Source organism: Myxine glutinosa, chromosome 8, assembly GCF_964187855.1.
Source record: "Myxine glutinosa chromosome 8, kmMyxGlut1.1, whole genome shotgun sequence".
In the NCBI taxonomy this organism is placed as follows: domain Eukaryota; kingdom Metazoa; phylum Chordata; class Myxini; order Myxiniformes; family Myxinidae; genus Myxine; species Myxine glutinosa.
The window spans coordinates 23,159,554-23,174,981 of NC_136268.1; the positions used below are offsets into that span (position 1 = coordinate 23,159,554).

General features: G+C 42.1%; 1 protein-coding gene across 16 annotated transcripts in view; it reads right to left on the minus strand.

Annotated features, from left to right (window-relative positions):
- Positions 1-15,428, minus strand: part of LOC137432285 (hematopoietic lineage cell-specific protein) — a 96,577-nt gene that overhangs the window by 13,291 nt on the left and 67,858 nt on the right. For 6 of the 16 annotated variants that reach the window (XM_068124091.2, XM_068124089.2, XM_068124092.2 and 3 more), the window contains 6 exons: positions 10,769-10,898; positions 9,401-9,511; positions 9,194-9,248; positions 8,889-8,999; positions 4,186-4,244; positions 1,909-1,978 (listed from right to left, as the gene is read on the minus strand). In XM_068124091.2, the coding sequence (XP_067980192.2) occupies positions 1,909-1,978; positions 4,186-4,244; positions 8,889-8,999; positions 9,194-9,248; positions 9,401-9,511; positions 10,769-10,898 (536 nt within the window). The remainder of the gene's footprint in view (positions 1-1,908; positions 1,979-4,185; positions 4,245-8,888; positions 9,000-9,193; positions 9,249-9,400; positions 9,512-10,768; positions 10,899-15,428) is intronic. The other 10 variants (XM_078782992.1, XM_068124090.2, XM_078782997.1 and 7 more) reach the window with 3 other exon arrangements.

Sequence of the window (15,428 nt, forward strand, 5' to 3'; positions counted from 1 at the left end):
TATATACACACACACAGTCACGGGAAAAAGTAAGTACACCCCATGTAAAGTTTTGACTTTTTCAACATATTTCAACATACAGCTATTTGATCTTCATTTCAACAATATTGATAGATAAAGGTGATATAATATAACAAATATCATGAAACATTTACATTTTGTAGTCCAATGTATAATTTAAATAAACATAAATGCAAATTTCGCATGTGGAAAAAGTAAGTACACCCTTGGCTCTAATAGGTGGTATTGCCCCCTTTGGCAGAAACAACCTTAAGTAGACGTTTCATATAACTGTCTACCAGTCTCTGACATGGACTGGGAGAAATTTTTGCCCACTCCTCCATGCAGAAATCTTTCACCTGTGCGATGTTTGAGGGGTTTCTTGCATGCACAGCTCGTTTCAAATCCCCCCACAACATCTCGATGGGATTTAGATCCGGGTTTTGCCTTGGCCATTCCAGAACCCTCCATTTCTTTCTTTTCAGGCATTCCTTGGTGGATTTACTGGTATGTTTAGTCATTGTCATGTTGCAAGGTCTACCTTTGGTTGAGCTTCAACTTCCCGACAGATGGCCTCACATTATCCTCAAGTACCCTCTGGTACAATGAAAAATTCATAGTGGATTATATGATGGTGAGCTGCCCAGGCCCTGATGCAGCAAAGCTGCCCCAAACCATAATATTTCCACCACCACGCTTTACAGTTGGTATCAGGTTCTTGTGGTCAAATGCTGTCTTTGGGTTTTGCCAAACATGTCTTCTGGTACTGTGGCCAAATAGCTCCACCTTTGGCTCATCTGTCCAGAGCACATTGTTCCAGAAGTGCTTGTCTTTGCCTAGGTGTTCATCGGCAAACTTTAGGCTTGCCCTGATGTTCTTTGTGGACAGCAAAGGTTTCCTCCTGGCAGACCTCCCATGTAGATCAAATTTGTGCAGCCTCTTTCTAATAGTAGACTCATGCACTTTGACGTCAACAGTGGCAAGAGCTACCTGTAGGTCCCGTGATGGCATTCTGGGGTTCTTAGAGACTTCTTTCAGCATCTTGCGGTCTGTTCTCGGGCTGAACTTGCTGGGGCGGCCTGGCCTGAACAAGTTGGAAGTTGTTTGGAATCTTCTCCACTTGCAGATGATCTTCCGGACAGTCGAATGATTGATTTCAAATTGTTTGGAGATTTTAAAATCCCTTCCCAGACTCGTAGGCACCTATAGCCTTCTTTCTGGAGGCCTCAGAGAGCTCTTTTGATATATGCATTGTGACGCCGCATACTTCAACAACAAAGAGCAAACCAAACCAAATGTCTGAGGTTTAAATAAGACAGGTTCCTCCAAGATCCTCTCTAACGATGTTCTAATCATTTGCACCTGAGCTGGTGTACCTGATTCTAATTTTAGGTATTTGAAGTAGTGATAAATGTAGGGGTGTACTTACTTTTTCCACATGCGAAATTTGCATTTATGTTTATTTAAATTATACAATGGACTAGAAAATGTAAATGTTTCATGATATTTGTTATATTATATCACCTTTATCTATCAATATTGTTGAAATGAAGATCAAATAGCTGTATGTTGAAATATGTTGAAAAAGTCAAAACTTTACATGGGGTGTACTTACTTTTTCACATAACTGTATATACATACATCCTCATGGGAGTTAAATTCTGTACTCCACTTGGGAACCATCCGAAACAATAAAACTTATGTCATTCAAATCACTTTCTGTCGAGATGAGTCATGGGTTAGGAGACTTTACTGTAAGCTCGCATGACAAAATAAGAGTAACAAAGTTCAGGCGGTCGAACCAGAATTGTGCCAATGACTCCATCCCATGGTGACATGTGGTATGTGCATGTGAAATTGTTCAGTTTACACCTGGCTACCCACCCTGTGATCTGTACCTCTGCTTACCTGCTTCCACTGGTCGTGTGACCTGGTGGCTGGACGTCGGCTGCTGTACATCACTGTATGGAGCTGCAGACTGGAGGAGGAATGAAACTTGCACAAGACTGCATTTCTCGTGAAACTACACATATTATACTCGTAACATGAATACGTACTTGTGAATTGTCACATATACACTACCGGTCAAAAGTTTTAGAACACCTCAATTTTTCCAGTTTTTATTGAAATTTAAGCAATTCAAGTCCAGTGAATAACCTGAAATGGTACAAAGTTAAGCAGTAAACTGCTCGAGGTTGAAAAAAAAGTTTAGGTTAGCAAAAACGGGAAAATAATGTAAATTGCACAGTTATATTGTAAAAAAAAGGCCTTCAGGGAACAAGTAATGGGTTAACAACTTACAGCTGTTCTGCAGCAATGTAAGTAAATTAAGCCTTGAAAGTTGATGCAAACAATTCCTACAGGTGTCCCAACCTCTGCTGATTACTTGATTACAAACCCCCTGTCTGTATAAAAGCAGTATTCGAACAGACTGTTATTACACCCTCTGAAGCATTATTTGGACAATATTGCACTGCAGGAAGTTGTATATTGCTATCATAATGGCAAGAAAAAGGCAATTAACAAAGGAAGACAGACAGACCATAATAACCCTTGAAAGTGTCGGTCTTTCCTTCAGAGAAATTGCAAAGAAAGTCAAGGTGTCAGTGAATACAGTTTCCTACACCATCAAAAGGCACTTGGAAACTGGAGGAAACTCTGACAGGAAAAGGTCTGGCAGACCCAAAGCCACAACAGAATCAGAAGACAAGTTTCTGAGAGTCAACAGCTTGTGTGATAGGCGGCTCACAGGACAACAGCTTCAAGCACAGTTTAACACTGGTCGAAGTAAACAAGTCTCAGTTTCAACTGTGAAGGGAAGACTTCGATATGCAGGTTTGACAGGTCGAGTGGCAGTAAGAAAGCCATTGCTAAGATGACAAAATAAGAAAAAGAGGTTTTCCTGGGCCATGAAGCACTGCCAGTGGATTACTGAAGACTGGAAGAAGGTCTTATGGACCGATGAATCAAAATTTGAAATCTTTGGTTCATCACGCAGGGTTTTTGTACACCGTCGAGTAGGTGAAAGGATGGTTCCTCAGTGTGTGACGCCAACTGTCAAACATGGAGGAGGAAGCGTGATGGTCTGGGCCTCTTTTGCTGGATCCAGAGTCGGCGACTTGCACAGAGTGACTGGCACTCTGAACCAAAAGGGCTACCACAGCATTTTGCAGCGCCATGCAATACCCTCTGGTATACGCCTGGTTGGTCAGGGGTTCATCCTACAGCAAGATAATGACCCTAAACACACCTCCAGGCTATGTCAAAACTACCTTCGAGGAAAAGAACAAGACGGTAGGCTTCAAATCATGGAATGGCCAGCAGTCTCCAGACTTAAACCCCATCGAGCTGGTTTGGGATGAACTGGACAGAAGGGTGAAAGCAAAGCAACCTACAAGTGCAACACATTTGTGGGAACTTCTGCAAGTGTTGGGAAGAACTTCCCGAACAATATTTGATTTCCATTGTAGAAAGAATGCCACGAGTGTGTTCGGCGGTTATATCTGCAAAAGGTGGTTACTTTGCTGAGTCAAAAATCTAAATTAAATTTTGTTAAACAAAATGATTCAATGATTTCTTTTTATCTCCAATTGTTTATTTGTTCTGTGCTTAATTTCAGAGTACATTGAGACATTAAACTGCATAAATTTCAATAAAAACTGTAAAAAATTGAGGTGTTCTAAAACTTTTGACAGGTCATGTATAAGTAAATGGTACCGATTAAACAGAAAGTAACAAAGACAGTTACAAGAAAGGTGTAAACCAGAGGTTTGTGGACAGGGTCAGATGAGGTATGTGAACCAAAATATTTAAAATAACAACTGCAGAAGAAACTAAACTCGAATTTCAAAAGCTGGGAATTGCAATATTCTGATCTTTATCAAACTTTTCATATATTTTTCATGAAAAAGCCCTGAACAACCCTGTGTCGCAGATGGGCTATGAAAATCATGTGACTTTTGCAGCCAATCAGAGAATGACAATGACAAGACATGGCTGCTTTCGCAAGATTAAATTTGTTGCATTTACTTTTCCTTATAATACAAGTTAATACAATGCTTCGAAGAAAATAACAACATAAACTGATCATGTTGGTGGAGTCCAGCCTTGCTGTGGCAATAAAATATGTACCGGTAATTGCTAAAATGTAAAACTGCTTTTCTTTGCTGTTGATAAAAGTTTTACCACCTTATCCATGAGGTTCTTTTGGACTCCATACTTTCCTCCAAATCCTTTGGCATAATCTGGAAGGAAACATCTGGACAATCAGTGATGAACACCTCGTTTGGTGGAACATTGTTCAGTCTCACAGTGTATGCCACTAGCATTCAATTAAACAGGATGGCCATGGATAAACAAGATGGTGTCTTAGGGAAAAAAAATGTCATAGTTAAACAAGATGGCAATATATTGTTACGTTTGTAGGGGGTAGGCAATACCGTAGAGCCAGGTAGAGTGTATAGATTAGACACTATATATAGTTTCGATACTCCGACTATACTCCGATGAAAAAACTATACTCCGACTGTCGTGAAGAAGAAGAAACCTCAATGTATCATAAGTAGGAAATTCATGTAGACCGGATGTCGGGTAAGCTTTATCTTCGTCCCCATGAGAGGGGTGGGGTTTGTTAATTAGCGAGGGATTATGGGTAATTAATCCCCTGTATGTAATTGCCTCTGTAAACTTTTCCTGTGTTCCTTATGACAACGCAATACAGACACCTAGTAAGAAATCGGCCATTAACCACACTAATTAAAAACCAACCGGAAACAAGGCATGGACCACTACCGTGGATAACACCGACTTGGTGAGCACACAGGACAGGCAGGGCCATGGGCCACGCCCCAAAGAGCAGTGATTGGTCCAGTATTTGATTGGCACAAGGACTGGTAAGATGGGACTCGCTGATAGGATCAGACACGGAGATGTCATGGGATGACGTCAAAGCCTCAAGGACAAAACAATTGGAGCGGCGGACATTTTCTCTCTTGGGTTCGGACATTGTTGGTGAACAGTCCCCGAAAAGCTCTCTCTCAGCATCGACATTTTATCTCTCTCCGCATCGATGTCCTCTTTGGTTCTTCTCGTTCTGGACCCCATAGCGAACGGTCGCACTTTGCTCTCTTGTGCAAGGAGGATTCATCGTGTTCCGACATCTGGCGGTCGTATTCCGACATCTTGATAGTGATCGTGAGGAGGTGGAACTGCAGTTTCCCAAGCTGCCTGCTCGTTCGCTTCGCATGCGGAGCCAGGAGTGAACGGGCTGCACAGGAGGCCTACTTCGTGTCAACTTAGCGCCGAAGATTCCTGACAAGATACACCAGCCGCTTGAAGCTAAGTGCCACAAACAACGCATATTTAAGTTTTCAGTTATATTTCCCTTTGTCTGTATTCGGGTCTGTGTGGGAGCGCTCCAATTAGGAATATAGTTTTATCGTGTTTTCTTTGCTACCGGCATTTTCTTTAATAAATCCGGTATTTTTGTACATTTTAATTCCGTGTTATTCGAGTTAAGTTATCCAGGTGTGAAGACGTCGGGTGGAGGCCGTCCAGGCAAGTTCGTTTATCCTCACGTGTAAAGAATACCGTCATTTTTGGATTGAACGCTTCGGAGTATTAAGCTCGTTTGGTCATCCGTGTCACCCTGCAGTGTTCACCACACAGGGTAGTCACTCGACAATATAAACAAAATTGTGTTAGGTGAACAAGATGGTGACAGGTAAACAAGATTACAACAGCTAAACAAGATGATTACAAGTAAACAAGATGGCGACATGTAAACAAAATGGTAACAAGTAAACAAGATGGCAACACATAAACAAGATGTCAACAAGTAAACAAGATGATGTCAGGTAAACAAGATGATTACAAGTAAACAATATGGTGACACGTAAACAAGACAGCGACACATAAGCAATATGGCAACAGGTAAACAGGATGGTGTCAGGTAAACAATATGGCGACATGTAAAGAAGATGGTGACACATAAACAATATGGCAACACATAAACAAGATGTCGACAAGTAAACAAGATGGAATCAGGTAAGCAAGATGGTGACAGATAAACAAGATGGCAACACATAAACAAGATGGTGACAAGTAAACAAGATGGCATCAGGTAAACAAGATGGTGGCACATAAACAAGATGACAACACGTAAACAAGATGGTGGCACATAAACAAGATGACAACACATAAACAAGATGGTGACAAGTAAACAAGATGGCATCAGGTAAACAAGATGACAACATGTAAACATGATGGCAACAGGTAAACAAGATGGTGGCACATAAACAAGATGACAACACGTAAACAAAACGGCAACAGGTAAACAAGATGGTGGCACATAAACAAGATGGCGACACACAAACAAGATGGTGACACCTAAACAAGATGGGCATGCATAAATATTATTGTGTGTTAAGTAAACAATATGACTGCAGTTAATGTGATATCGTGGATCAACCTACACAGTATTGGTAATTATATACCCGAGGAATGCTTTTCTATGAACAATCTATATTACATAGTGTATATGAGTATTGCTTTTAATCACACTGTACCATACAAATACAGTGGACCTTTACATGAGCCTGCCAAAGTATTCACCCCTCCAATGTTTCGACATTTAGATGCCACCTGAGCTTATTTCATAATGCGTTCAGATCAAACTTAATATATAGAGTGTTCCCAAACTACTCCAATGTGATAAAGGTAGAAAATATAAATAAAATGTGAATACGTTTGATTAACAGTGAAAATCAGATGATTCTCAGTTACATAAGTATTCAGACCCTTTGCCAAATTAACCCTAAATCACTTCAGGAGGAAATTATTTGTTTGAAAGGTTTAAAAAAATGTGAAATAGGGTCTGTTCTACCTGTATGTAACCAGAAGGTTAACTTAAAAATTAATTTCCCCCACATATCTAAGGAGTTTTATGGTTCAACTCACTTGGTCGACCAACAAGGCAAACATGAAGACCAAGGAGCTTTCCAAATAATTCAGACATAAAGTGGTGGAGAAGCACCATTCAGGAGAGGGTTGTAAGAAGATTTCAGTCACTCATTATCCCTATAAGTACGGTGAAATCTATCATTACGAAGTGGGAGACGTACCATACCACCCAGACTCTACATAGATCAGGTTGCCCATCCAAACTCAGCATCTGGGCAAACAGAAAACTGGTTCGGGTTGTCACTGTAAATCCAACAATGACTTTGAAAGATCTGCGAGGCCCTATGTCCAAGATGTGGGTCAGGTTAATTAATCAACAATATCCCGTTCCTTCACGGAGCTAGCCTCTGTGGACAGTTGGCAAGAAAGAAGCCATTACTGGAAAAAAAACCGTATCTAAATGCTTGTTTGGAGTTTGAGAAAAAGCACATAATGATACAGGCATGTGGAGAAAAGGTTTTTGGTCAGAAGAGACAAAAATTTTACTTTTTAGTCTAAATTCAAAATGTTACGTCTGGCACAAGCCTAACACTGCACATCACCCAGTCAACACCATCCCTACTGTCAAGCATGGTGGTGACAGCATCATGTTATGGGGCTGCTTTTCATCAGCAGGGACTGGCAAACTTGTCATGATAGAAGGGACAATGGATGGTGCAAAGTGCAGGAGAATCCTTGATGAAAACCTGCTTGAGTCAGCCATGACTCTGAAACTGGGTAGGAGATTCACATTTCAGCAGGCCAATGATCTGAAGCTCAAAGCTAAGGCCACACTGGAGTGGCTGAACAAGAAGAAAATAAATGTTATTGAGTGACTCCATCAAAGTCCTGACCTGAACCCAATTTAACATTTATGGTGACTTGCAGTTAATCGACGATCCCCATCATACTTGGCAAAACTAAAGCAATTTTACGTGAAGAATGGGCAAAGATTTCACCATCTCACTGTGTAAGCTGGCAGAGACCTACTACCCAAAAAAAACACATCGTAGTCATTGTTGTAAAAGGTGCTTCCACCAAGTACTGACCTAAGGGGCTGAATACTTTTACAAGTGAATTTTGATTTCTTCATGTTTTTTACAGGTATTCCTGACAGGTAACCTCCTTCAACTATAACAGAGTTTAGTTTGATCTCTTCAGTTATTCATTAAAAAGTTCATTTGGAAAATTGTTTCTACATAATTGTACACCTCTCCTTACCGACTCCATCTCCAGGCTCTGCATGACGTCATCGCCAGGCACCGAATAGTCAGGTTCACTATGTCAATAAATTATATTTCGTTCAAAATCATGGTAGATTAGCAAACCTATACATTTTTGGAAAGGTTATAGCATAAGGAAACTAAAAATCAATGTTTACATTGTCAGGTTTAGGTAGCTGACATTCGGACACGACAGTGACCAAGTAATGTGTTTATTGATACCTATATAGGGTATTTTTGATTTATTGATTAATTAATTAATCTATTCATTATTAATTGATTAATCAATTATTTATTTATTTATTTTGATTAATGACTTATTTAATTAATTTTCAAAATGTTACTGCTTCGGATGAAACACTGATGGTTTAGGTATGTTATTAGCTAATTGATGAAGAAATTACTTTACGATTATTATATATTGATTTTAATTACACAATTAATCAATCCATTATTGTACACCTCTCCCTCCCAATACCATCTCTATGTGCTGCACGGTGGTATGGCCGGATGCCAAAGGCGCCCCGGCAATGCTGCGCACTGGAGGATGTTATTTATTTATTTGGCATGGGGGTGGTGTACTTTGAATGTATCTGTACTTGTTCTTAATTCATCTAAATGCGGCATTATTGGTAGGGGGTGAATACTTTTGCAGGCCACTGTATCTATTTTAAGTGGTAGGTAGTGTTTGCATGTGACCATAAAGGTTGTAAGCCTTTTAGTTACCTGTCTGTGACTGATGCAAAGCAGCTTCCTCCTTGTGTCCCCAGCCAAGTGCACACTTATCCACACGCTCACGCTGCACCCCAAACTTACCACCAAAACCATGCGAGTAATCTGTGTTAGCCGTGCCATGAAAACAATCAACCAATCAATCAATCGATACGTTCTCAATGACAAATACATGCACAGACTCCGATCTCAGATAGATGCACTTGTACAGGTGCACAGTGAAGCATCTATGTATGTCCTTTGGCATCTCCACGTTCACAAAGCAAAGACCATCGATGGGAGAAGAGAGACGAGCACACCTTTTTGTGAAGCGTGACTTTCCGTTACACCTTTGTAGTCAAATCCGACGGCACTCTGTCAGGAAAGAGAGGACATCGCAAGAATTAATCATCACCCCGGGCTTGCTCTCTACAGAACGTTTTTTATGACGAGGTGAAAATGAGGTGGGCTATATGTCTGCTGTAATGCACCATCAAGGTAAATCCAGTCCCTGGGCAAGTACATACCTTGTCCACGCGGTCTTTTTGCACACCGTATTTTCCACCAAAACCTAGTGCTGTGTCCGTCTGAGATGAGTGTTGGGACACCTCTCCTTTATATGCATGATCCACCGCCGACTGGAGGGAAAAACAGACCTTTTATTTAAAAATGGATGCTTGTATCACCAACAAATACATAGGACAATTCAAAGATAAACAAGGAGAAGACTTTAAAAGATGAATAAAAAATAACCTCTGTCAGGTTACCAACTCCCATTGTGCAGTCTGTCTTTGAGCAAGATCAGGGCTGGGTTTACAAAAGCCCCAATGGCTCCAGGCCCACAACCAGAAGGAGCCCATAATGACCAAGATAGATTTTTTTAGTGTAGGGGAGAGCGGGGCACCTTGAACCACAGACCTCTATTCCCTTAGTATAACCCCCTTCACATAGATGTCTCTAGTGTATGATCACCTCGTGGTAAGTCAATAAACTACTATAGTCATTAGCACTTGCCTTTTGGTTTTGCAAGATGGCACTTATTTTTTCGATTTAAGATGGCCGAAGTAAATTTCATTGGGTAAGTTCTTTTTATCTAGTACTGTAGATGCAGCAGAAAACTTGGGTCTGTCAATTTAAACTGACAGTGTAAGTCAGGCTAATTATAAATTCATCAATCGTCTTCATCGATCGTCTCTGGACTTAGAACGTGAGCAAGTATTTTCATATAATTATGTGGCATGGGGCACCTTGAACCTGCAAAGGTGGGGCAGGTCGAAACATGGTTCAAAGTGCCCCACCATAATGATGTGTATATTTCTTACCATGAAGATTTGGTATTTTTGCGATGGCTACCTAAATGGTGGCCCAGAAATTTGTTTGGGGTCAGGCCCACAAAAGGTTAATCTGGCCCTGAGCAGGATATCTCAAAAAGTTGTGGACGGATTTGGATAAAACGTGGTGGACTAGTTGGGTTTGTGACAAGGACGAATTGATTCGATGTTGGTGAAGATGCGGATCCAGATCGGGCCTATTAGTGGATGCAAAACCTAAACTGTTCAGCCTGGTGGAGGTATGCTCTCTACCGAGTGCCGTTCTACTTTCTGGCCACTTTTCACTCCTGCGTTTCCAATCTCATCTCATTCCCACAACTATAGATCCCATGTCTGCTGTTCCTTGACACTCCATTTTCAATATGGTTTACTTGCACCCTCTTTCATTTATCTCTTCAACGAGCCTCGGTGTCTGGACCGAAAGTAATCGCTGCACAAGATTTCCGCTGATGACATGGGAAATGGTGCACACGAAAGCGTGACCGGCACGACTAGCCTAGGTCTTTCTGCATCCGATATGATCTCACCTGCAGGTATAAATGCTCTGCGGATAAAGGGCATCACCTTATCCATTCGGTCACGCTCCACTCCAAAGCGGCCACCGTATCCAAGGGACGCCTTCGGTCCGGCCTCAAAGGTCTCCTTTTTGATCTTCTCGTGTTCATTGCTTACTGCATTCCGCAACTTGTCGAGGCTGCAAACAGGAAACAGTAGCACGAAGACTCAAAAACACTGCAGCAAAAGCATTAGATGCCAGTTAAATACCCCATGGTATATTTTGTAAAGAGTACGTGATTGAGTTATTGCCGTCCAAATCTCCTTCGGTCAGGCCTAGTCAAATGGTTTCTGTAAGAGTTGGTCCATAAACAAGATGGTGGATTAGATGGGGCTGTTACAGGAGCAGTAATAGTAGTAGTAATTTGAGAGAAATATTATGTCTACTACCGTGGTTCTTAACCTGGGTTCGACCGAACCCCAGGGGTTCAGTCAGCCAGTCTCAGGGGTTCGGCGGAGGTCCTCCGAAACGCATTGCAATTTGTTTTTTTTTGTTTGTTTTTAGTTTTGTATCAATTTTGAATGTATGTGTAATTACGCTTATTATTAATATTATTATTATTTTGCTATGTATGTTACGAACGAATGGAAATGTTATTTGTAATTGTATTCCCATCCCATTCATGGTTTCTCTGGTCTGTGTTTAAGATAAGTTGTTTCATATTGACTGTAGTAAGTTGAATCAATGAGCAACTTGCTAATTATTCTGTTGATGGTGTTTACTTGCTTACTTACTGGATTTTGGACTTTGCAGGTGTTCGGAAATTCCAGTGAATAGCCTCGATTAGCTTGCCGTGTGCCATGCGTCATTGGTCGCGCCTTACTTTGGAGTTTCTGATTAATTGAAAAGTAAGTTGGAATGTTTGTGGATATGCAGGGTGGGTTCAGAGTTATATTAAAGTCAAAAGTGGATGGTGATTATAAAATATGATTGAATTACTCAGAAAATTAGGTGGAGGTGATATAACTCCTTTGGTCGCAATTCAAAACGAACAATTCGCAGTTTTCTATGTAATATTATAATGGGATTTGAGGTGACATAGAGTTGAGTAGATAATAAATCCCATCATCGTAACTATAAGTTATGTTTTCTTCGTAAAAATTTCTCAGTTTTCAGAGGGGTACTGATTATATTTAAGCATGTTCCTTTTTTCATTTTTGTCATATAATTATTTGCCCGAATTGTTAGCCCTGTTTTTGCGAGAACACCAGCATTGCCATGCAACGCACATCCAAGAGTCAGAGTTCATCCTCGCCTTGGCGTACTTGGCTGACATCCTCGACGCACTCAATCATCTCAATTGCCAGATGCAGGGCGGTGGAGTGAATGTCATCGAATCTGAATAAAAGCTGAGCGCTTTCCGAAAGAAGTTACCGTTGTGGAGGCGGCGAACAGAGAACGACAACTTCGCGAACTTTTCGCTACTGGACGAGTGCGTGAGCGGGATCGAAGATGAGTCTGAAGTTGGAGGCACTGCTGTACCGGGGGAGCTGAAGCAAGCGATTGCCACGCACTTGGATGAGCTGGGAAAGTCATTCGACGGCTCCTTCCCCGACCAGGAGCAATACCCAGCATGGGTGCGGCAGCCGTTTACTTTCGACGTTGCAACGGCAGATGTCAACGACCAATACCTCGACGACCTCATCGAACTTCAGCAGAGCCAGACTCAACAACAACTCTTCGGCACAACAACGCTCTCAACGTTTTGGTGCCGCCAAATGGAAGGGTATCCTCACATCGCTAAAATTGCCCTTGAGATCCTCACGCCGTTCGTTACAACGTATCTCTGCGCGCATGCGTTTTCGAAACTGGTGGACATTAAGACAAAGAAAAGGAGCAGGCTTGCATGGGAAAATGATTTGAGGGTGACCCTTGCCAAAACAAAACCACGCATTTCCCAGATCGCCTCCCGAAAAGAAGAACAGAAAACGCATTAAGATGCAATTCTTCTGAATTTTTTGGTCAAATTTGAGGGGTTCCGCGAGTGTTCGGTGGGTTTCGTTAGGGTTCGGCGCCTTTAAAAAGGTTAAGAACCACTGGTCTACTATATTATACTACTACAACTACTGCTACAAAAAAAGTCAGAATAGTAATATTATTAGTATAGTATAGCAGACACAAAATTAATTTACGAGTTGTACCTGCACAGGGTCATGGCAACATTTAACAGACCAGGAATGGCCCTAATGTTGAAAGGTGGAACTGGCCCTACAATTGATCGAGGAAGGAAATCCACATGGCATTTTTTTTTATACAAGATCGAGGCTCATGTAAGAGGTAACATCAATCACAAAAAAAGACAAACGGACACACAAAACATACAATAAAGGGAGCGGGAGAGAAGATGGGGAGAGAGAGGGAAGCACACAAGTACATCAGCAGAGAGCAGGGACAACGGAAGATCTGTGGGAGAGAGAGGGCTTGTGGGAGGGTGTGGGGGTGGGGGGTGGGATAGGTATAAACCACATGGACACCGCTGGAACTTCCAGGAAAGAAAGAAGTTGGGATTTCAAAAAAAAAGTGGATCTGGGGGTGAATTAATGGGGGTAGAAGAGATCAAGGTTTTGGATGGGGGCAGATCAGAGATGGTGGTGAACAGCTGTTTTAAAGACCTGGAGGGAGGAGTGGGATTGAAGAGAATGTGGGAGTTTGTTCCAGAGGCGGGAGGAAAGGGCAATGAAAGAGTGAAGGTGAATAGAGAGTCTTGATTTTGGCAGTTTAACCAGAAGAGTTATTGGCAGATCTTGTGCGACCTGTAGGAATATTTGAGGGACAGAGCCCAGAGAGAACTGGAGGAGCTAGGCCAGATAGGAGACGGCAGAAGACAGAAAGACCACCAACCTGCCTGCGGTGAGTAAGTGAAAGGCCCTCAGAATCAGCTTCATCGCGGGAGATTCCAATGATTCTGAAAGCTTTGGTTTCAACAGCGTGAAGCCGAGCTAGGTGTGAGGCAGGAGCACCAGCCCAACCCAGAGGGGAGAGGAGTACTCCATTGAGCTGCGAATGAAAGCCTTGTATGTGGTGAGGAGCTCAGGTGTGCCAAGGAAGGACTTCGCATGACGGAGGATGCCCAGTCGACGTCTGGCTTTGGAGGCCAGCTTGGAAATGTGGTTTTCCCAGGAAAGATCATGGCAGATAGTGAGACCCAAAAGCTTGAGTGACAGAACTTTGACAGCATACCATGGGATCTTAACATTGCAATTGATGTTGTTGTTGCTGTCGTTGTTGTTGTATAGCCCCAGACAATTTTCTCAAACCGTTACCCGAAGCACGGGGACAGCCGATCAATCTCCCAGGAGCGACCCAGAGATCCACCATATCCAAGATGGTGTACTTCCGCTTTCCTGAAGCCATGGCCATGAGAGAGGGAGAGAGAGAGAGAGACAAGAGGAAGTTGGCCAGTACAAGAGGACCGTGACTGCACTACCCTGACAAATTCTGGCAGCGGGGAAGAGTATGGAAGATTTGGCCTCCGACTTTCATTGGGGGGTACAACCACCACACAGAGGCATCCCTGATAGTTACCAGCCTGTGACCGATTGCAATTGTAGACAGGACAGCAGTAGGTTTGGATAACTTGTCCATAATCGTTTCCACCGTCATATTTTCACACAAACTAAGAAACTGTAAGAACGCAAAGCTAGTCTCAGCAACACATAATGGCCTCAGCCTTAAGGTCTCCAACTGAGAACTAAAGAAGATAACCTGTTGAACCATCCTGTTCAGAAACATTTGTTTCATTGTGTAACAAACACTCCATCGACTCTGATCCAGGCTGGAGTTTCCTACAACCCCGTGGTGGTGAGCAAGCATGTGTACCCTCACTGTACCTGGTTAGCAAGCGTCTGTACCCTTGCACACCATGTTGGAAGTGAAAGAGGAAACTAAAAAATAATGTTCAACCACAGGCAAAGGGAAACAACAGAAACCACAAACGAAAATGTTTCCATCATGAGCATGTCACACTAATCTCATTCTCAGAGCACCTTAGCCAGATCCTCCTTTGCCCAGATGCCCTCGGTGATCGAGTAATGTGGAGTAAAATGAGTCAATATGATGAAATGGGAGACACGCCTATGTTTATTGTGTGTGTGCAACTGTGCATGTGTGTGTCCATCACACGTCATTGTAACCTGTGGTCCGAGAATCATGAAAATGGTAGAGTTGGAAAGGTAATAATCCATTTACTTGGATTGGCAATATTGTATGGACAATTACAATATTGTGATATAAAAATCATAAAATAATTGTGTCCGTGTAACTTTTTAAAAGCCTGTCTTTCTGGGATGGTAGAACAAGAAGCAGGACCTGGAACTTCAATGTAGTAGATTCAAATGGTAGGGCAGCAGGAACCCTTTAGAATAAATCATGACGGACACGGAATAGGCACGCAAAACTAAATACTGCACATATACATTACATCACCAAAAGTATGTGGACACCCAAACATCACACCCGTATGTGCTCGTCGAATATCTCATTCCAAAATCATGGGCATTAATATGAATATGGTACCCCCGTTGCTGCTATAACAGCCTCCACTCTTCTGGGAAGGGGATTTGCTTTTTGCTTCCATTTTGCAGGGATTTGCTTCCATTCAGCCACAAGAGCATTAGTGAGGTCGGGCGCTGATGTTGGGCGATTAGGCCTGGCTCACAGTCGGCGTTC